General features: G+C 49.8%; 2 protein-coding genes across 3 annotated transcripts; one reads left to right on the forward strand and one right to left on the reverse strand.

Moving 5' to 3' along the window:
- Positions 1-3,636: 3,636 nt before the first annotated feature.
- On the forward strand, positions 3,637-22,910 carry Adgrg5 (adhesion G protein-coupled receptor G5). The gene is made up of 11 exons (XM_055620981.1): positions 3,637-3,694; positions 13,610-13,685; positions 13,986-14,142; positions 14,427-14,546; positions 15,027-15,143; positions 16,352-16,504; positions 17,136-17,257; positions 17,454-17,722; positions 18,478-18,595; positions 21,418-21,695; positions 21,947-22,910. The coding sequence occupies exons 1-11, from the start codon at positions 3,637-3,639 to the stop codon at positions 22,045-22,047; spliced, it is 1,569 nt and encodes a 522-aa protein (XP_055476956.1). The 3' UTR covers positions 22,048-22,910.
- Positions 19,853-20,200, reverse strand: LOC129687089 (pancreatic progenitor cell differentiation and proliferation factor-like). Of its 2 annotated transcripts, XM_055621385.1 has the most exons (2): positions 20,068-20,200; positions 19,966-20,030 (listed from the first exon to the last, which is right to left on the reverse strand). In XM_055621385.1, the coding sequence occupies exons 1-2, from the start codon at positions 20,198-20,200 to the stop codon at positions 19,966-19,968; spliced, it is 198 nt and encodes a 65-aa protein (XP_055477360.1). The 2 variants fall into 2 exon arrangements, with proteins under 2 accessions (XP_055477359.1, XP_055477360.1); XM_055621384.1 differs by having other exon boundaries at positions 19,853-20,200.

The following is a 22,910-nucleotide window of genomic DNA, read 5'->3' on the forward strand; positions in this document are numbered from 1 at the left end:
GGATGGTGTCTCCCCACCACATCCTGCTGCAAGGTTGATCTTTCTTACAGACAGGACCGAAAGTCACAGAACTGTGTGGGCAGCTAGGCTGGGTTGGACTGTTGTCCAGAAGACATAAAGAATGAATGTTTCAATTCTAATCTATGGCCACGTGCATAGTAGTTTGTGAAGAATGAATCAATTACTGAGTGTTGACCTATTTGTGTGTGCCTGTGTGTGTGTTTTCTCACGAGGTTGAGTACTTGGATCCTTCCAGCCGATTTGCTCTAAGAGGTTGGTTTTTAAAAAAATACCAGGGCTGTCTAGGTATGGTGGTGCACACCTTTAATCCCAACAGTTGGGAGTTTGAGGCCAGCCTGGTCTACTACATAGTGAATTCCAGGACAGCAAGGGCTGTTGTAGCGAAACCCTGTCTTACAAAAACAAAACAAACTAAACCAGGGCTTCATTAAAAACAAGGATCACTTTGAACCCTGCCCACCGTCCTTAAGAGCACTGTGTGTGTATCTGGTGGCCTTTGAGGGGACTCGGATCCCTTGAAACGAGTTCTGGATGGTTGTGAGCCGCCGAGTCGGTGCTGGGAACCAAACCGGGGCCCTCTGAAACAGCACCAAGTGCTCTTAAGCTCTGAGTCACCTCCTCAGCCCCCACTGTGGATCGTCTGTGGGCTGGGTACTTCTTTTTGAAGTCAGTCACTTCCCTCACAGAGTCCTTCTCTGTGGTCTTCGGTCTGCTTCTCTGCCTTGCCTCCACCAACCTCGTGAAATCCCACGGGTTTTGCAACTTTTGTAGTTTCACTTGTCAGCTCATTTGCTGTGTGGGTAAGGCTCGGTGGATGCTGGCCAGCCTCGCGGACCTGCAGGAGAACAGTTGGGTGCCAATGCTTGTACTCTGGTTAGCACCTACAGATGACTAGCCTGCAGAGCTCCAGTGGCTGTCCCCTGCTTCATGTACAGGTGGAACCTGTGAGATGCCCACATGGTGAACTCAGGACAAAAAAAAAAAAAAAAAAAAAAATCTTTCTTTTAGAGTTGGGGAAATGAAAGTTCAGATTGGCTTTTGGCTTGGATGGGATCTCACACCAGTGAGATCTCCCAGGAAGACAGGATGTCTCAACAGTGAAAGCTCTGAACCAACATCCGGGAGCTCTTTCCCTAGTGCGTGGTGATGGAGGTCGGGCTGATGGTATACCTAGCCTCTGGTATCGCCTCTACTTCATCACAACTGAGCCCTTTCTCTTTGGAGAGGAAGTGAATACTGCCTTGGTGTGTACATATGTTTTACATAGGGTGGGTGAGGGGAGCTACTCACTCTTGGAACTCAGTACATGCTGGCCAGAGGCTAGACAGCTCCCTCAGGTTACCAAGCTGCACAGCTACTCTGTGTACTGGTGTCATCGCCACCATGTCCTGGTGAGCCCAGGGAATATCGGAAACCCACTGGGTGCCTTAAACTCACTCTGGGAAGTTGCAGAGCCTGTATCTCTCAAGTCTGTCTCTACGGACCTCTAGTGAAATGCTAATCTGGTTTTAGCCTCCCTCATCAGTGAATGGACAAGGAGTTTTGTCTTCAGACTCATGACACTGGAGATTGAGCCTGTGTTAGTCCTTCTATATGTCAGTTCTATACCTCTGCTGTTACGTTTACCATCAACACATTGGAATTAAAAAAAAAAAAAAACTTTGTAGAAGGTAAGTATATTTTAAGGGAATGCTTCATATTGTAAGACCTGGGGTCTCACAGCTCAGGAGTTCAAGATTGTGCCCTTCCCAGAAACTCTCACAGACCACGACTTGTTGCAAAAGCAAAAGGTTTAATTTAACCATTGCGCAATGGGGTCACCCCTGCCGGTCAGCAAAGAGTGGCCCTGGGAGACAAAGACTTTAGGTTTTTAAAAGAAAAATTGCTGGAAATTTGAAGTTGCAGCTTTGGCAATTTAGGATTGGATGAGGAAGCTATAAAGTAAGATAATTGGTTGGTCTTAGGTGCTCAAGCTTGGCCAGTCCTGCCAAGTGTGGATGCAGCTGCAATTGAAGGTGGGGTGGTTAGCTCATCCTTGAAGATTTGGCTGGAGGTCAGGAGCTACTCAGAAGAAGGATTGAGGCCATCTGGGTTCATTGCTAAGAAACACTATCTTGAAGACAAGAGTCTGGTCGTTCTTTTTGCTGAGTGAAGATCATTGCTTGCTTGCTTTTTTTTATATCTGTCCTCACAGATAGGGTCACATTCCTCCATTCTCTGGAAAGGTACTAAGAGGCTTTAGCTTAACCTGGACCTAAAACTCAAAACTATAGGCTTTAGAAGACATATAGGTTACAAAGTTAGCCTAACCCTTTCAATATTACTTGATTAAATAGGAGGTCTGTGTATAAGGTGCTGTTAATAGAAGAAGATCACAAAATTAATAGCATTAAATTAAAACAGTGCTATGAAAACTTGAGCTAGAAAGCTAGGTGTGATGGCCTGCGCCTTTAATCCCAACACTCAGGAGGCAGAGTCAGGCAGGTCTCTGAGAAACAAGTTTAGTCTATACGGTGAGTTCCAGGCAGCCAAGGGTTACACAGTAAGACCCTATCTCAACAAAACAAAATAAATAAAATTTATCTAGAAACTTTCTTTTTATCAAAAAAGATTGTTTGCATACCCCCATGCACACTGGGGGTATTAAGAGCAGTGGGAAAGTAGCAGGGGCCCCGGCTCATCAACAGGCAAATGGAGAGAAAAGAAAAATGGGATGCACATACATGGCGAATACTATAATATATTTTAAAAGGACACTCCTTCCCCTCCCTCTTGAGACGAGGTTATGTAACGCAGGCTGGCTTGGAACCTTCGACCCTCCTGCCTTTTCCTCCCGAGTACAGGAAACAGATTCTGGTGTTTGTCGGAGGTAAGCATGACTCTGAACTCCCCGTCCTTCTGCCTCAGCTTCCCCGTTGCTGGGATCATAGGCATGTGACATCACATCGGTCTGGAAGGACAGTCTGACCTATGTATAGCATGACTGAATCTTGCATTGTGGAATTAGCCGGTCAGAAAAGGACACATGCTGTATGATCCCGGTTATGAGTTGCCTACAGTTGTTACATTGGTAGAGACAAATTAGAGGAGCGGTTGCCAGGACTTCTGGTGGGTGGGTGTTATGTTTGAGAAAATCAAAAAGGCTTGGTGATAGATGCTGATAGGCGATGGTGACGGTTGCAGAACGGTGTCTGCACTTCACTTTGCAGAACTCAATACCTACAAGTGGATAAAATAGTAAATTTTGTGATATATGAATATGTTAACACAATAAAAATTTTAAAGTTTTTTGTTGTTGTTTTTTTGTTTTTGTTTTGGAACACGATCTCACTATGTAGACAAGGCTGGCCTTGGATTGAAGGGCCTTTTGCAGAGTCATGAATTCTGGGTTTCACCATGCTTGGCTCAGGCATCATGTTTTTTGTGTTTAAAAAAAGAGTGAAGAATGGAGGGGAGGCAGGAAGAAAAGGGACATAATAAGTCTGGGTTGGAAAGAGGCAAAAGCCTGCCAGGCTCAAAGGTAGTCCCAGCTACTCTAAAGGATGCTGGAGCCCAGAACTTCTGCACTGAGGTGTGCTGTGCTGATTGGAGGTCCCCACTAAGTACTGCATCAACATGGCGACCAACAGGTTGCTTCAGGAAGAAAGACTGGCCCAGATCAGCAACACAACAGGTCAGAACCTCTATGCTCATCAAAAAGAGGTGAAAGACATTTTTGTCTCTCGTTGGAGGCTTCCAATTGCCATCAAGACTGGAGAAGATTTGGAGGATAAATGACTCTTTGGTGGTGTCACACACCTGTTCTAATGTCTGGTCAGGTTCATAGTCCTTCACAGATCCCCCATGTTGGGAGACCCTTGTTACTGGATGACAAGGACATCATCACATCCGAGGGACTGTGGAGGGTACTGATTTGTCTCTTCATGCTGCGGACTCCATCTTGTTTTTTGAAGAGCAGGATTGGGGCTGAGCCCTGAGGATGGAGTGAAGTTGGGGGACTGCCTAAGTCCATGTGTATCCCAACTGGCACATGGCCCAAATGTGGCTGGCATGTACAGAGCTGGGCAGGAGTAGAAATTGATTGGAGGGTAGACCATGAAGATAATAGGGAGCCATGTCGGGCTTCTGAGCATCAGAATGTCTGAAAGTGAGTTCTAAGGTGTTGTATACAGAGAAAACTAGCATCCCAAGCTGAGGCAAAAACAGTGAGGTAGGAAACAGAGAGGCTGTGGAGGCCTGGGATCAGAGCTCTACCTGGGCCTTCATCTGCTCATTACGGATGAGTTGGCAGTTCAGTCCTGGAGGCAGCCAGGAGAGCCCTAATGTGAAAGGCCAGGAGGTGAATGTCTGGTTATAATGGTGAAAGTCAAGTAAAGCCTGGGGTGTGGGGCGTGGTCCATTGTGCAGACAGACGCCTGCCATGCCTGGGGTTGAGGCCAAGCACCACAACAGACAATGGCGAGGGAAACAAAGCATACAAAAAGGGCAAAGGCTTATCTCAGTCACCTAGCGGGAATATGGCCAAGGAGCTGAGTCCCTGTTTTACAAGGAGTCCCTGTAAAAAATTTGATGGCATCTGAGGTGGGGGTCCCCTTTCTCTCTGAGCCCCTTGCACCCACTGCGAGCTGTGCTGAGCTGGCTCTGAAGAGGCTGGCTTGGGGAGAGGGGAGGAACACTGTGCTGGGACCCGCCTGTTTTGTTTTTTCTCCTCTTTGGCTGCATTTCTAAACCCCCACCCCACGCCAGGAGTAGAAGGGCATGTTGTTGGGTTATGGTTTCCCCCAGAGAACAGGGGGACAAGATGGGATAGGCAAGGGACAGCAGCTGTGCTCCCACTCCCTGAATCACTTCCTCATTCTCTTTAGGGCTCTGTAGAGAGCATGCCTGGTATTATAGCCTGTGGGGCTGCTGGCTAAAGGAGAGGCTGGTCTGCTTTGTCTCCCCTGATGTTCTGGCCATACTTTCTGAGCTCTGTCCTGGGCCACCTGGAGCTGGGCATTGTCCACTCTACACTATCTGCTCAGCATCTATGGCACTTGCCAGTCTTAGTGCTAATATAAATGGGGAAATATACATATATATTAAAATATAAATTTCCCCTTTATATAAATGGGGAGCCTGAGACTTGGGGAAGATCCATCTCTCGCTTTCCCAGAGCTGCCCCACCTTGAACACCCACCATGGTACCATGCTGCCCTTCCTGGCACCTCTTTGGAGGTTCAGCCCACTCTCAGGAAGTGCAGCAGAGACTCCGGAGTGAGATTAAAGAGACATTGATCTTGATCTGGCCAACAGCTCAGAGGAAACAGGCTGCTACCACGAAAGAAGAAGTGAGGCAGGAGCATAGGGCGACGTGAGGCCAGAAAAGCCAGGGGGCAAATGGCCTGAGGTGAACAGAGAAGCCGCAGCTTTAGACTCCTCCCAACTTCCTTTTCTCCCTGCAGAAGCTGGAGGACTGAACTGAGGCAGCAGTGAGAACGTGGCTGCAGCAGCGTTGCAGGTTAGTCCTTCGGACCCCTCCATCCTCCATCGGTCCCCATCTGCAGGTATACAGGCCTCATGACATCCCAGGAATAGCAAGCTAGGGACCTGCTCCTTCCAACTCCAAAAGAAAGCCCTGCTTTCAGAAGTGGTTGCTGAAGTTAAGGCATGATTATGTATTTTTTTGGGGGGGGGACTTAGCTTTCCTGTTTCTCATATGTAAAATGAGAGGAGTCCTGTACCCCAAGTCTGACAGAGGATAGACTAAGATGCTCTGGCACGAGGTCTAGTGCCAAGCCTGTGCCCAGCAAATGGGAGCTGAGCAGCTTGGAGACACAGGGTCTCAGGGAAAGGGCCTTCAGACAAGCTGGGTCAGACACCTTGATAGCTTTTCTGTGGCCTTCTTTGCCTGCCTGTAAAAAAGACTGGTAGTAGCACCTCCCTGGGCTGTGGCTTGCTAATTCACTGGTCCATTCTTCACCCAGGCCACGAGCGACTAGAGGAAGCCAGAGGCAGGCCCCAGCCTGTACCCAGCACGGGTAGCTGTTTGTGGAAGCCATGAATAGATATGAGCACTGTGCTGCACAGGGCCTGCTGCTGCTGGGGTACATCTGTGCTGGGGAGAAAGCAGGGACTCCCAAGCCTCATGCACTGATGATGTATTCCTGCCTAAGGCCTTTGGTTAGAGGACTAGACCCGGGAGCTGATTCCCACAAGTAAGGATCCTGGGAATGGTTGAGTTCTTCTCCCTGGGGAATAGTTCTCTTTGGCCCAATTTTACACATGAGGAAATTAGAGGGTCAGTGAGGCCCATTTTTTAACCCAGTGCCACACAGCCTAGGCACTGAATAAATGGAGTTGGCTATTAAATCCACACTTCCTACTGCCCTTTCCTTTGGCCACATATCTCTTAACGTCCCTGTTAACCTAAAATAGAGTCTTACTTGGCTATCACCACTTGGCTTTCCAACCACCTTTGAGAAGCTGCTACCAGCGCTGGCTTTGAATCTGGAGCCCAGGTTTGGATCCTAGCTTGGCTTCAGGAATGCTGCTGAACCCAAGCAAACCCTTTGCTTTCATGTATTATGTTGTCTTGTCTCCTGGAACCATCTGGAAAGTCAGGAAAGGGATTCCTGTTTCCCAGGGGCCCTCTGGTGATGAACTGTAGAGACAAAACACGATGGCTGAGGGTACAGGGTGATGGCGGGCGGGTCCTGCTCAGCAGTGACAGGGAGGGTAACTGGAGGTTGCAAGCAAAAGTAAAGGGAGTTGATTAGCCTTGGGAGTGAAATGGAAACCACAGCTTCGGTCTGAGGTGTTGGGGTGGAGGGGGGGTGGGAAACCTGCTCCCGCCTTGATTTTTATCGCTATATGTAGGGTCAGGCTGTTCTTCTCTCTGTCTGCTTGGGAGCAGCTTTAGCCATGCTACTGACAGAAGTCAGGCCTTCGGGCCCAGACCATGAAGGTCAAATTCTTCTGCCCACTGGTTTTCAGTTTTTCCCACTAATAGCTCCATCAGCTGAGGTTTTCTGCACTACGGAGTCCTCACTACCATACCCCTGTCACCTCACTGGAATCAGTTCATGTTGTGTCTTCTAAATCTTCCCAAGCCTTCCCAAACCTTGCCTAGCATCCTTTTCTGATTTCCCAGGAAGGTAAGTGAATCATGCAGTCTAGCATCCCAGCTCTAGTCTTAAGACTGGTTTATTTGTTAATACATGGTGTTAAGAACAATGGTGGAAACCTGGCGTGGTGGTGCATGCATAAAATCTCGGCATTCAGGGAGGCAGAGGCAGGCGCATCTCTGTGAGTTTGAGGCCAGCTTGGTCTACAAAGCGAGTCCAGGACAGCCAAGGTTACACAAAGAAAACCTGTCTCGGAAAACCAAAAAGAAAAAAGAAAGAAAGAAAAGAAAAGAAAAACTGGTGGAGATATGGTTCAGTTTGTAGAGTGCTTGCTTTGCTTAGCACACACAAAGCCCTAGGTTTGGTCCCCAGCATCCCATAAGATGAGGTGTAGCATGCCTGTAATCTCAGAACTTGGCAAGTAAAGGCAGAAAGATACTAAGTCTGAGACGCCTCAGTTACATAGTGAGTTTGAGGCTAGCCCAGGTTACACAGTGTGACCTGGCCTCGAAACCCAAGCCAAACCAAATCAGAGGATTAAAAATGATGCCTCTACATCACAAATAAAAAATCATGGGGTGTTAAAAAGAAATGTCAAACTAGAAACTATTTGTGCTCATGGGATAGACAGGGGCTGATTTTTCTATCAGGGAAACTTCCTAGAAAGTGATAGGAGGAAGTGACAGGTACATTGTACAAATGGTGAACCTGCAAAGGCTGGAAGTGCCGCACATACAGCGCACCCCTGGGGACAGAACCCAGGACCTGGTCATGCTTGGCGAGTGTTCTACCCCTGTGCGACATCCTAGCCTGGCTGGATGTAAGAGCAAAGGACTGGAACCGGCCGGAGGACATTAGAATCCCTGGACTGTTCATGCTATTACCAGAGGACTGTGAAACAAATCCTGACTCATCCCTAAGATGACATTCGCACAAGCAGTTGAAGAGGTGGCATCCTAGGATACAGTTAGAGCAGACTCTCCCAGATGTGCATTCAAGGAAGAACAGAATGGTCCAGGCTCTGCTCTGCATATTAAATGGCAGAAGTCTCGCTTGTCTGTATTTGCGTAAAGAAACATTAGAAGTGAGCTTGAGCAGACTCCAAGGAAGGGAGTATCCTGCAGTGTAACCTCACTGACCCAGGACTGAGCAGCCATCCTTGCAGATGGAAGGCTGCTCTGCTTTTCACAGCCTTTTGTATTTATCCCTTTACTTAGTGCTAAGTTTTGAAAGATGTAGATGTCCAAACTGGCCAAAAAGTAAATAGAAACAGAGATGTTTCCATGGGCAAACCTTAGAAACATAGACGAGGCCAACAGAGAACTGACGCCGCTCCCACACAGATGCACAGCTTCCTGCTTTTGCACATATAAGAAATGCGACCTGTTTTTGCCAGGATGGGATTATAGTTGGTTATGAGCTGCCATGTGTGTGTTGGAAATCAAACCCAGGTCCTCCGGAACAACAACCAGTGCTCTTAATTGCCCGAGCTGCCTCTCCAGCCCTCACTTTTTTTAAAAAAAAGACATCAAAACATTTTTTTTTTTTCTCCTCTGGTGCTGGAGATCAAACTCAGGGCTTTGTATGTGCTAGGCAAGTTCTCTGCCGCTGAGCCCGCCTCAGCAGCATCTGTGCGCGTAACTTTCAGAATTTCTTTCACTCAAGATGCTATGTTGTGCTCATTTTTAACTTTAAGAAGTATAATTCTCTGTATTCTCTTAACGCTGGCAGTCAAACCTAAGCCTGTACTTGCTAAGCAATTGCCACTGAGCTACATCCCTGATTTTCCTTGTTTTAAACTGTTCATTTTGGAAAAAGTTTCAGGCTCACAGTTGCTTAAAAACTCATGCAGGAAAGTTCTGTGCGTTGTTCACCCAGCTTTCTCTATAGTGACGCCTTACACACCTGTAGCGATGGTTTCTACACCTATAGCGTAATCTCAGGTGTAAGAATTTCACTTTGGTGCAATTCACAGATATCATCGGCTCAATGTGTGTTCACTTACACATCAGCACAGAGTGGGTAAGGACTGAATTCTGTGCAGTTTATGACATGTAAACTCCTGGAACAGCGAACACAGTCATAACACAAATTGCTCTGTCACCACACGGGTCCTCACGCTCCCCCTTCCTAGACACACAGGAGCCCTCGCTTGCCTGTGGCAACCGCTGTTCCCATCCGTGTCTCTGTAATTTTCATTTCAGGCATATTCTGCTAGTCACATCACACTGTTGTAACATATGTAGATTTATTTATTTATTTTTTGTTTGCTCAGTAGACATCCCTTGAGGCCAATCTAAGTATATAGTTTGTTGTTGTTGCCTTTTCCTCCTCTTTTTCCTTCTCCTTCTTCTCCTCCTCCTTCTTCCTCTTGAGACAGGGCTCACTATGTAGCCCTGACTGGCCTGGACCTCGCAGAGATCCACCTAGCTCTGCCTCCTAAGTGCTGAGATTAATATCATGTGCCACCACACCTGGAAAGCATATAGATTTAAAAAATATATATATTTCTCTAAATTGCTGAGTTACATCTCATGGCATGGCTGTCCTGTGGCTTATTTAACCATTTATCAGCCAGAACATTGGGGCTGATCCTTATTTTGGCCCTCATCATCATTATTGTTGTTACTGTTACTAATTGACATGTATGATGTGTGTATGAGTGTGATGCTCATGTGCCATTGAAATAATGCTGATGTCAAAGGTCAACTTCCTGGATTCGCTTCTCTCCAATCTTTGCAATGGGCTGTAGGCATGGAACTCAGGGCACCAGGCTTTTGTGGCAAGTGCCCTTACCCACTGAAACCATCTTGCCAGTCCCCCAACGTTGGGATGTTATTAATAAAGCTAATGTCATTATTTCTGTACAGATTCTTTTTTCAGATAAACAATTAAGAGCTATTTCAGGTGCATATGGTAGACGCTTCCTTAGGGGGCATGTTTAGTTTTACTTTCAGTTTCTGTTTGTGCCGCTGCCATGGAAAGGATGAGGCGAACACTACCGCGGGGCTGCACCCGTGCTCACATGATCCCTCCCTCTCTCTGGCTCTCTCTCCCTCTCACATACACACACACCCACGCACACAATTGCCAAGCTGTTCTCCAGGAGTCATTGAACCCTGTCTTATCCAGTTATCCTTCTATTGATAGACATTTTTTTAAAGTTTTTCTTTAAAAAAAAAAACATTTGTTTGTAATTTTTTTATTTTATGAGTGTTTCGCCTGCATGTGTATATGTACACCATATGTGTGCTCATTGCCTGCAGAGGCTATAAAAAGAGAGGGCATTAGGTCCCCTGAAACTAGAATGACGGATGGTTGTGAGCTGCCGTGTAGGTGCTGGGACCTGAACTCAAGTCCTTTGCCAGGAACAAGTGCTTTTCACTGCTAAGCCATCTCTCCAGACCTTCAGCTTTCCTTCTGTAAATTAATTAAAAAAATACAAGGTCTCACTACGTATCCCTGGTTGTTTTGGGACACCCTAGGTAGACCAGGATTGCCCAGACCTCACAGGGATCTGCTTGCCTCTGCCTCTGCCTCTGCCTCCCTCAGTGCTGAGGTTACAGGAGTGTGCCCCACACACTTATCCTCCATGCCTTTTACCTGTTCCTCTTAAGCAGGGTCTCTTGAACCTGGGGTTTATGCCTTTACTAGGCTGGAAGCCTTAGACCCCCAAAATTCTCCCGACTCTATCCATTTCACTGGGACTACAGGTGCTTGTAGGGAACATTGGCTTGTTATGGGTGTTGGGATCTGGATTCCAGACCTCGTGAGTGCCGGGCAAGCACTGTGAACTGTGCAGCCATCTCTCCAGCTCCACGCTAGCTCTCTTTCTTTCTTTCTCTCTCTCTCTCTCTCTCTCTCTTTCTTTTTGAGACAGGGTTTCTCTGCATTGCCCTGGCTGTCCTGGAACTTGCTCTGTAGACAAGGCTGGCCTCCATCTCAGAGAGATCCACCTGCTTCTGCCTCCCAAGTGCTCGGATTAAAGGCATCCACTACCGCAACTGGGCTTTCTTTCCTTCCTTCCTTCCTTCCTTCCTTCCTTCCTTCCTTCCTTCCTTCCTCCCTTCCTTCCTCCTTCCCTCCCTCTCTCACTCCCTCCCTCCCTCTCTCCCTCCCTCCCTCCTTCCTTCCTTCCTTCCCTCCTCCCTTCCTTTCTCCTCTCTCTTTTTCTGAGGTTTGAACCTAAGGCCTCACATATGCTAGGTGAATGCTCTGCCACTGAGCTACCTCCTTAGCCCTTTGTATTTTTATACTCTTTAGACTTTATTTTATTTATTGTCTTATTTTTTGCTGTGATAGAACATCATGACCAAAACCAACCCGAGGGGGGAAGGGTTTATATCAGCTTATATCTTACGATCTATCATGAAAGGAAGTCAGGGCAAGGACTCAAGGCAGGGACATGGAAGTAGGGAACAAAAGCAAAGGCCATGGAGGACTGTTGCTCAGTGGCTTGTTCTTCACGGTTGCTTGTTTTCTTTGTTTCTAAACTAAACTTTAAAAAAAATTTAAAAGTTATGCATATTGAAGTTTTGCTTGCACGTATGTCTATCCACCATGTATGTGCCTGATGCCTACGGAGACCAGAAACCATGGAATTTGAATTACAAATAATTGTTAGCCATCATGTGGGTGCTGGGAATTGAACTGAGGTTTTCTGGAGGAACACTCATTACTCTTAACTGCTGAGCCATATCTCCAGTTCTCAGCCTATTTTCTTAAAGCACCTAGGACTACCAACTCAGGGGTGGCATCTCCCACAATGATCTGGAGACTCTCCCATCAATCATCAAATGCCCAGTCTGGTAGAGTGATTTTTCTCAGTTGAGGTTCCCTCTTCCCAAAGAACTCTAGCTTGTATCATAAAGCTAGCCAGCACGTTACCTGATTATTGTGCTGGGCATGAGTATGCACGCACCTGTGTGAGTGCAGACACATATGTGGCTTATTTTTTTGTTTTACTTTGTGGTCATGTTCCTGCGCAGTGTGTATGCGGAGGTCAGGGGCCAGCCTTTGGGAGTGGGCTCTCTCCTTCCACTGTGAGTTCTGAAGAAGGAACTCGAGAAGTCCAGCCTGCACAGACTGCTGATGAGTTAGTTAGTTTGTTTTTGTCAACTTGATATAAGCTAAGGTCATCTTAGGAAAAGGAAATGTTTGTTGAGGGATTGCCTCCATCAGGTTGTCCTGTGGGATGTTGTCTTGGTTAACGGTGATGTAGTGGTACCACTGCCGGACCGGTGGTCCTGGGAATCTATAAGAAAGCAGGCTGATCAAGCCACAAGGAGCAAGCCAGCAAGCATGTTCCTTCCTGGCTTCTGCTTCCTTTCCTGCCCTGACTTCCCTTCATGATGGAATGTAAGCAGTAAACAGAAACAACCCCCCCACCACCACCAAATGCTTTGGTCATGATGTTTATCATGCAGAAAGACCTCTTACCCTCTGAGCCATCTCACTGGCCCTATTTTTACAAATTCTTTCCTTAGTAGCTTTAATTCGTTCCTGAAAGCCGTTTAATGAAAAGAAAGCCCCACCGATCAGGGTAGGCACATTTAAAGCCATGATTACATAAACAGACTGTACACTGCATGCAATGGCGTGAGGAACCGTTTTGCCCATTTCTGACAAACCGCTTTTCCCTTCCAAATTTTTATCCCTCACAGCTCATGGTTGCATTTTACTGAATAAAGTCCAACACAGAAATACAATTTGGAAAACATTAAGGTCTGATGCTGTGATATGTCAAAAGAAGGGGGAAAAAAGCACACATGGCCAACAGTCATGGATATCTTCATCCTGCTTTCTTGGCAAAAGGACTAAACAAAATTCTTCAGGTTCATTCAGACACAGTGTACATGGAGTGTACATGGAGTTTCTTCTGTATTGTTTTATCCTTCTATGAAGATTTTTGTATCAAATAGATTGGCTATCTTGTCTTTGTCTAAAGGAATAATGTTGCTATAGCACAAAAAAAAAAAAAGTTGTAAGGCCAGGCATGGTAATCGGAGGAGTTGGAGAAGCAGAGAAGACACTAACGATCCTGGGTTAGATGCTGATGATCCCGGGTCAGGGATGTAGCTCAGTTGGTAGAGTATTTACCTAGCATGCATGGGTTCCTGGGAGGAAGCAGATCAGAAGTTCAAGGGCGCCCTCAGCTACATAGCAAGTTTGAGGCCAGCCTGTGCTACAGAAGACGATATCTCAACAACAAACAAACAAAACAAAACAAAACAAAAAAGAAGAAGAAAAAGCTGGGGGAATACACAATTGTCTAGAAGGCAGAGGCAGCACCCTCACAGCAGTGACCGTGGTATCCCCTCTCCAAGGCCAGGAGAACAACAGCTGAGGACATGGATGCCAACAGGTCCCTTTTCTTCTGCCTGTGCCTTCTGGCTGTTCCAGGTGTCCTAGTAGGTAGGTGATGGCTCCATGGGGGAGGAGGCTGAGAAGCTGGGTCAAGGTCTGAGTCCCACTGTCCACAGAAACACTGCCGGACATACTGAACATGATGAAGCGCCTTGAGAAGCCCGTAGGCCGGTCCGGGTCTTACGGAGTGAGGTGAGTCAGGTGTGCGTACCCTCAGCCACCATCCATATACAGCAGGAAGTGACTGAGTACTCACAGCGTGCCTGCTACCAGGATCTGGAGTTGCAGGAGAGGCTTGACACAGCCTCTCACAGTTTATTGCCTACTGGGGCCCTTCAAGGTAGTGTTCTAAACCGAAAGGGTCCCTGCAGGGGTGCTAAGGCTTGGGCGGAACAGAAGATCTGATGGTGGGAGGGCTGAGTGGGGTGGGGGTCAGAAGCCCCACCCCTAGGCTGTCTCAGCTCTTCTTACCGCACCGCTACCGGTTCCTAGGCATATCCACCAACTGGAGCAGAAGCTGCTCAATGCCAGCTTCTTCGGGTACAACCTGACCCTGCAGACAAACTCCATCCAGTCTCTGGTCTTCAAGCTGAGCTGTGACTTTCCCGGTCTCTCCCTGTCCAGTGTCACCATGAGGAACATCTCCAAGGTCAGAGACAGCCAGGGAAGTCCTGCTCTGGGAGCAGTCTCCTCTGCTTTGCTGTGGGGAAGAACAGAAAGAGGGGGTGCTCTATGACTCCTCGTGGTCAGGGTCTTCATCCCGGTTTTGCCTGGAGGTGGGTGGGTGGCAGGTCCCTGGGACTGGTAACAGCCAGGGCCACCTGTGTCAGAAGATCGAGGCTCAGGCAGGGCCTGGTGAGGTTCAATGGGGAGGGAACATGAAGGTATTGGGACTGGATCCGTGGTCTTCATCCTGTCTGCTGCTATCCGCAGGCCTGGGCACCGCATGCCATGCAGTTCCCAGCTGAGCTGACCAAGGGTGCCTGTGCGACCTCCCGGCCTGCCGAGCTTAGGCTCATCTGCATCTACTTCTTCACCAGTCACCTCTTCCAGGTCAGCAGAGGGTGGCCAGGGAAGCTTCTGTGTCACGGGTTGGCCTGGAGATGCGGACCAGCTCACCGTGCAACTGTAGCTGCTCACTGCCTCCCTTTCCTTTCCTCCCACTTTCCTTACCTGCTTTAGGGAGAGACAAAAGCAACTTAAAGAAGAAAGGGTTGGTTCTTGCTCACAGTTTCAGGGTGCAGTGCATCATGGTGGGAGTCGTGCAGGGGTGCACAGGTCTAATCCTGTCTCGATAACCCCTCACAGGCCCCAGAACCTTGACTCAGGGCGATTTGAGATCTTGTCAAACTGGCAATATGCATTAGGGCTGCAACCTACAAATGAGACCCAAGACCTTCGGCTGTCAACATCTGTTCTGAGATGGGAGACAGACAGACAGAAAGCAATGGGGAGGACTGGCTGGGAGGAGAATTCTCATCTCACCCAGGGTTTCTCTGGCTCCCCTCTACATAGCCCCTTTTCAACTTCTAGGATGGTCATAACTCAACCCTGCTCAATAATTACATTCTGGGGGCCCAGCTGGATCACAGTCCCCTGAACAACCTTCCAAAGCCAGTCAACATCAGCTTCTGGCACAACCAAAGTCTGGTAACGTTGGGCTTGCCTCCACCTTGGCCTCAGACACTTTCCCTTTCAGCCCTTGTTTAGCCAAACCGAAAGTCGTGGCACCGTCCTGGAAACAACTTTAAATCTCTTCTTTGAAAGTTCCTGCAAAGAAGTCAGAAAGAAGTTTTTCACAATTTTATTTTTTTAGGTTGCTAGGGCTAGAGTGCCAGCTTAAGCACGAAAGGGGATGTAGGTGTTCCTATCAGCGGATGTTCAGGCAAGTTCTACCTTCAGGTCTGGCTGGATCCAGGCATGGATCTAATGCTGTTAGAGTTCAGTCTTCTCTAGTCTTAGTCTTTTCCTGCCTTGGTTTCATTTCTATGGTAAGGTGGACACTGAAGACACCATGTTTCCTTCTGTTCTCAGAAGGCTCCCCGCCCCCTGTGCAAACCAGAGCTGACTCATGTCTATGGCTGAACCAGGCTGTGTCCAGAACGACGAGATGTGTGGATTTGCTAGGCTGGGTCACGTGGGGTGAGGGTGATCTTGGTGCTGATTCTGGAACACAGAAGGGTACCCAGAATACACAAGTCCTGAACTGCTGCTTCTGGGTCCCCAGCCTGTCTGCATCCTGTGAGGAAGTCCACAGTGCTGTTTTCTGGCTCCATACACCTCCAGACCAGGCAGGAAGGCTTGCATGCCCAACTTCACAGTGACCTCTCCTTGCACCTTCTGAGCTCTGTCACTGCCCTTCCTTTTGGAATGAGTGTCCTGTTTCCCTTCCATTCAATCCATGTACCCCTAATCCATGTACTTCTGTCCCTCCTTTGCTGCCTTCCATGCAGCCACCCCAGGACTTGGCTGCTAATGAGTTTCTCATGGTGGGTCTGAGCCTGGGAGGGGGCGGCAAGCAGCGGGTTATAGAAGACCCTTGGCACAAAGGACCAGCACTGCACCCCACCCCGAATACTGAAAAATGGTCTTTCGTGCTTCTGCCAACCTGTCACGTGGATATGTATGGTCCATTTCACAGATGAATAAACCCAGGCTCAGAAAGATTGCCCTCTTGTCCAGGACACTGAGAACTTGTGGTGAAGGTGGGGCTGGTGTCTGGGATTGTCAAAACCCAGCCAGCTCCCACAAAAGGCTGACAGTGGTACAGTTGAATCTCTCTTGGGACCCAGGGCCCCCAGCCCCGAACACGAGATCTTGTCCTGCACCTCTGGACTGAACCCCACGTCTCATTTCAGGAAGGGTACACAGTAACCTGTGTCTTCTGGAAGGAGGGAGCCAGCAAGCGCAGCTGGGGTTCCTGGAGCCCTGAGGGCTGTTACACAGAGCAGCCCTCACCCTCTCAGGTGCTCTGCCACTGCAACCATCTCACCTACTTCGCTGTGCTCATGGTACGTGGACATTCGCCTTGAGTGAGGGAGACAAGAGCTGCAGGAGCCCCTGATATGTGGTGTAGGAGCAGGGCTGAGGACAGCATAAGGACAGTGAACCCAACCTCTCAGGCTTAAGTCACACAAGTAGGGACTTGCGTTCTTTAAAAGTCTGTTAGGATGCAGGTATGGCTTGATCCAGGGGCTAAATCACACTAAGATAGGATTCCATCTCCAGCCCTCAGTATGCTTGCTCTGTCCTGGTTTGGCCCTCAGCTAGAATGCCCCATGGGATACTAATGCCTTGCTGGCTTTCAGACAAATGGAATTCAAGAGGTTCCCTTATCCAGCCCCAGTCCTGTATCAAATCAGGGTGGAGGCTCTTGAGGCAATCAGATAGACCAGGATTGGGATACCTGTCTGTACAGCGGGAGAAGTGGTTCCCCAACCTGTGTGCACGAAATGTGATGAGAGTATTTTCAAGGAGGAACAGGGATAAGAGTTGCAAAAACCATAGTGTTATGGCTTCATTCAAGGCAGGACTGGGCTGAAGGGAAGAGATTTGGAGCTGAGGTCTGGGAGGCCTCTCCGATGTAGTGCAGAGAGAGCTGGGCATTCTATCTTCAGATCCTCCCCCTCTTTGGCCCTACAGCAGCTCTCTGGAGACCCGGTGCCTGCTGAACTGCAGGTGCCTCTTGAGTACATCTCCTTTGTGGGTTGCATCATCTCCATCGTGGCCTCGCTGCTCATCATACTGCTTTATGCCCATTCTAGGTAACCCTGGCCCTGCCCAGCCCGCCTGCCCTACTGCTACTCTGTGCCTTTCTTCTTACCCTAGCTTCCCCGGGCAGGTGGGATTGCTCAGAGGGAAGGGCCACAGGGCATGAGCCAGCCTGACGGTGTGGCAGCCGTTGGGTCCCTCCCCGTTTGCTTCAGTTTCCCCATCACTGTGCATCTGTGAGCCACACAGGAAGCAAAGTGACTCTGTCCCACACATCCACATGAACCTGAACGGCTCTGTCCTGCTGCTGAACGTCGCCTTCCTTCTGAGCTCCCAGATGGCCCCGCCCATGGTGCCCACCTCAGTCTGCGTGGTGCTGGCCGCCCTCTTACACTACGCGCTGCTCAGCTGCCTTACCTGGATGGCCATCGAAGGCTTCAACCTCTACCTTCTGCTGGGGCGTGTCTACAACGTCTACATCCGTCGATACTTGCTCAAGCTCTGCGTGCTGGGCTGGGGTAAGGGACAGCCGTCTCACTTGCCCCTGGAAGTGTCCAAGGTGCTGACCCCAAGTCCCCCTGCCTTCACAGTGGCCGCCGCATGGCCATGAGCCGCCATGGCCATCAACATCCACCACTACTGGCCGTGTTACTAAGTCCTCGCTATCATGTCCAACTCCACCCCCATCAGTGATATCAGCTCCACCATCACCTCCACTCCCAACGCCACCATCAAGCTTGCCCTCACCTCCATATCTACTTCTGCTTTCAGCACTATCATTATGACTATCGGTGGCTGTTCCCGCTGTCACTACCACCGCGGCCCTGCCTCTGCCACCCATGCCTGCCTTTACTCTCATTTCCACCCCCCCCGCTTGTCATTCTCATCGCCTTCCTTACCTTCACCACATCCCACCACCATCCCTGTACTCATCTTTGCCACATCAGCACCATCGCAGACACTCCCACCACCACTGTAGGCCATCTTTCTATTGTCTCTGTTTCCCCTCAAGCTCCCCAACCAACGCCACCTCCTGTTAGCTCCCTGCCACCTCGCAGGTGGCCACCACCACTGCTGCCACTCGGCCCTGGAATCTCACTAACAACATATTGGAGATGAGCCTCTTCCAAGACCAAGTTCCATACTCTAAAGCTGGACCTTGTGTGAGGCTACAGCTTAGCACAGCGTGTGTGTGCCCCTCCTCTGTCAGCGGGCTCAAGGACCAGAGCCAGCTCACCTTGGGGCCTCCTGAGTCTGTGTCTCACCCCCTCAGGCTCGCCAGCCCTCTTGGTGCTTCTTCTTCTGGCGGTCAAGAGCTCAGTGTATGGACCCTGCGTGATCTCTTTCTCCAAAAGCCAGGAAAACGGTACAGGCTTCCAGAATGTGTCCATGTGAGTGCCCGGTGAGACAGAAGGGCCACCCAGGCTGGGGATCCCTGTGGTGAAGTGATGGCTGAGGGGCAAAGAGGAGCAATGGTGTAAATGGAGGGGTTCAGTTTAGCTCTTCCTTTCTTGCACAGAGCACAGACATTGCCATCCAATGCCTATGCTGCTGTTTTGGGACCTGGGGGAGGAAAATGCTGGTTGAGGGTGGGGGTCAGGGTGAGCTCAGCCTCTGTAGGGCCTGGAGGAAGCATCAGAGGAGGGACAAACCCTGACTGGATTTCTACATGAAAGGACATCGAGCTTATCATTACAAACCACTTCCAACATCTGGATACAATACAGTTGAGTAAGAGATGCTTGGGGAGGGTGAGTGAGATGGATCGTGGGTAAAGGCACAAACCTTAGAACCCCAGTTCTATCCCTGGAACCCGTGGTGGAAGGAGAGAAGCCAACTCCTGAGAGCCGTCCTCTGACCACCACATCTGTGCATGCTATGGCATGCTATGATGCCTGAACACATCATATACATACAACAACAAATGAAATAATAATAAGACCCTCATGAAGCCATCTGGAGAGCTGACAGGCGGCCTAGCCCCCATGGCTCTGCCTGGCAGCTCAGGATGGCTGACGGCTCAGGCAGTATGCTTGGTGGATAAATTCATGTACACTGCTCACAGTGAGGGCTCAGCCCCACTGCCAGCCCCATGCCACAATAGGGCCACCGAGGCACAGGCAGCTCAAGAACCCATCCACAAGGGATCCCAGGATGTCAACAACCAAGAGTTAGGACTCAGCCCACCAACAGCTCCAGCGTGGTCTCCCAGACATTGCCCATCTGTAGCTTCTGGCTGCCACCGGGAGTTTGGGGAAGAGTGAGGAGTGGCATAGATATTGCTGAAGGCGAGCTCCTTTAGAGATGTATTTAATTTCATTACACGCAAAAGAGCTTAACTGACAGGTCCCCAGGATAAAAACACAGCAGTGTACAAATGGAAACCTCCGAACCAACTTCCCTGCATTTCTCTCACCCTTTCCTGTTCTTTTTTTTGTTTGTTTGTTTTTGATGGCTGCTAGCAGTTTATTTTCTGCTTGGTGCAAGGAACAGTTATGGAGTCAGTGCTGTGAACCAAGAGGGGCTCTCTCCAGCTCCTGCTGGTGTCCATTGCTTCCTGCAGCCTTCCTAGTTTACAGGGTAGAGTGGGTAGGTGGGTCTCTGGCCTAGCACCACTTAGGCTGGGGCTGGCTGGTGATTCTGCCAAATCAGGACTGGGCCCTGGTGTTAGTCTGGCCAGGATGGATGACTGGCTGCTTCTTCATGGTTTCAGGAGCCTGGTCATGGGTGATCAGGCTTTTGGGGATCTGGGAGGACTCTGCTAAGTGCTCGGGAGACTCCAACACTGTGGCCATGAGTGGGAGGGTGGGCTTCCCGAAAAAGAAGCTGGCCCACCAGTGGCCGGAATCGGCCTTGGGGAGACCCGGGGACTGGGGCACAGCATCTCCCGGGTACTCGGCATTTCTGCAGGAGCTGTTGCTGTATGAGGAGCTCAGGCGTTGCCAATAGTAGTCATGGGTTGCCATGAGCGAGCCGCTGGAAGGGATGGAAGCCATGCTTCAGGGCAGGGGTGCTGCTGTGACCTGAGCAGAATGTAGGCCTGGTCATCGCACACCAGAGTGGGTCCCAAGTCCCCCAGGCCCTTCAACACAGAGTGGCTCCAACCAGCTCCAGCCGGCTCAGGGGCGACCCCTCCTCACCGGCCTCGCTTTGATGACTTTATCTCCTGTTAAAAACCCATAGCTCTCTACCATCTGCCTGTCATCTGTCTATCATCTCTCTAGTGTGTATGTATGTGTCTATCTATCTATGTATCATCTATCTGTCTGTCTACCTACCTCCCTAATCGACCTATCTATTTACCTATCATCTACTTTCTGGTCTTCTCACCTTTCATCTATCTGCTTCTGAAATGATGTTTTAAAAACTGAAATGACGTTTTAAAAAGCACCCCTCAAACACAGTCCGGCCATGCAGCGGGGCTGCTGGAGTAGCGAGCAACGGTAGTGTCTTTGTGCTAGAATGTTCTGTAGCAGCAAAAGCAAAGGACGCTCAATGCACCAATGTGGATGCCTCTTGCAAATGATGCTCATGGACACCGGGACTCCAATGTCAGAGCCCCAGGGGAAGGGGGGCTCTAGATACATGATTGTGACAGGAACGGGGGCTCAGGGCCCAGAGCAAAGGGCTTCCAGGCCCACCATTGCTCCTAACTAATGTGTGCTCCCGAGCAGAAACCCCAGTTTTCTTAACTGTAGGATGGAGAAGTTTAGATGCCTGGCCCTGGACTGCCAGGAAGATTGCCTGGGATAACCCATGCTGGCCATGGGGCCTGGTATCTGACCTGAGCAAAGAACAGCACCTGTCTTGAGAGGAGGCATGTGCCATTGTATAAAGGTGGTGACAAGATGGTGATAATGGTGGGGTAGGGTGGAAGAGGAAGCTTCCCAGAACGAGAGCCCAGGCCACTGGGATGTTTCTCAGGCTGGCATGGGAGAGGTGAGACAGCAGAAGGAGGGGAGGAGGTTCTGTTGGGTCAGAGTCGAGGCTTGAGGAACTATGGCTGAAAGGAGGTACCTCAGGGAGTGGGTGGAGGTGCCGGGTGATCCTGCTGTGGTGACCGATGCTGTGGGGCTTTGGTATATGAACTACCAGGCTGTTACAACCACTGGAACAGCAAGACCAGTGAGGGACAAGAGCTGGTCCCAAGGCTCAGGTGCACTTGGCCTCCTGCAGGTCTGTGCTAATCCTGGCCTTCTCCCCTTTCCTGCAGGTGCTGGGTATGCAGTCCCATAGTGCACCGTGTCCTGGTCATGGGCTACGGTGGCCTCACATCTCTGTTCAACCTGGTGGTGCTGGCCTGGGCTCTGTGGATCTTGTGCAAGCTCCGGGCACGGGAGAAGGCTCTGAGTCCCGGGGCCTACCGAGACACTATCATGGTGCTGGGCCTCACTGTGCTACTGGGCACCACCTGGGCTCTGGCCCTCTTCTCCTTCGGTGTGTTTCTGCTGCCTCAGCTCTTCCTCTTCACCATCTTCAACTCGCTCTATGGTAAGGCTGCAGGAACTCACGGGATGGCGGGCACTCAGATGGGGGTAGTCCCTGAGGGCCTCTAGCCCAAAGGGTGGATGATGACTGAGCCACAGGTCAGTGATTTAAGGTGGTCTAGGGGCAGTTCTACCCAGAGGAGAAGCTTGCCTCCAGACTTCACGGAGGTGCTCTCTGGATCTGTTCCTTTGTCTCCCAACAATGGGAGGCTGTTGGATTCTAGTGACATACTCACTGACCAGCCCGTCTTGCAGGTTTCTTCCTCTTCCTGTGGTTCTGCTCACAAAGGCGTTACTCAGACGCCGAAGCCAAGGCAGAGATGGAGGCAGTCAGCTCCTCTCAGGTGACACACTAACCCAGCTCCTGGCCTGCAGCCTCCGCTTTTCCCACTACCAGCAATCTGTGGCCTTGGCTCATCCAGGGAAGGTGGTAGTCTGGCGGTGGGACAACAGAGTCCACAGTGACCTGGTAACCCGCAGGGATGGTTTCCACCTCTAGACCACACCTTGCCCCTTGCTCAGCACTTACAGATACTTACAGTACTGTGGCCTCTGGCTGGAGTCACTCTTTCTTTTACCAGTCTGACGTGATGATCGCTCCAACCTTCTATCTTTCCAAAGGTCAGGAAATCCAGCCCTTCCTCCTTCAAATCCTCACAGATGGTTAGACCAGAAGCCGAGGCCAGGCCTCTGTCTCTTTCCCTGAAGCTGAGCCAACTGGGCTTGAGGGATCTAGATGCTAGACCACTTTGTTGGACTGGATTTTCCTGATAGACGCAAGGGTGTGTGTTGAGCATTTAGATACTTTTCTGCCCACAGTGGGAGACCATCTGCTCATTAAGTCAGTGCTTTCCCAAGGATGGACAGCAGGGGGCGCTGTTGGCTTGTGACCCAAGGCATTGGTGCCAAACCTGCCCCTGGAAATGCAGCTGTTACCTGTCTGAAGCTCCACTGACCAGTAGAAGCCTAGGACGTCCAGGGCTTTACCTTTCACACATCCATTGTCTCTTTCTCTGTGCAGCGGACTGAGGTCGCTTTGGGGGCTTTTGGAATGTGCCCAGGCATTCCTGGCACTAGAGCAGCTGGTTGGGGTAGACCCTCAGGGCCCACACCAGCCATCAGACACACGCTGTACTTGAACTTCAGTAAGGGAATCAGAGGAGGACTCCATCCTCCCATGGGGTCCTCCGCCTTTCTGGGTGTTTCTGGGTAATCATGT

This window comes from Psammomys obesus, unplaced genomic scaffold (genome assembly GCF_907164565.1).
Source record: "Psammomys obesus unplaced genomic scaffold, mPsaObe1.curated_primary_1811, whole genome shotgun sequence".
In the NCBI taxonomy this organism is placed as follows: domain Eukaryota; kingdom Metazoa; phylum Chordata; class Mammalia; order Rodentia; family Muridae; genus Psammomys; species Psammomys obesus.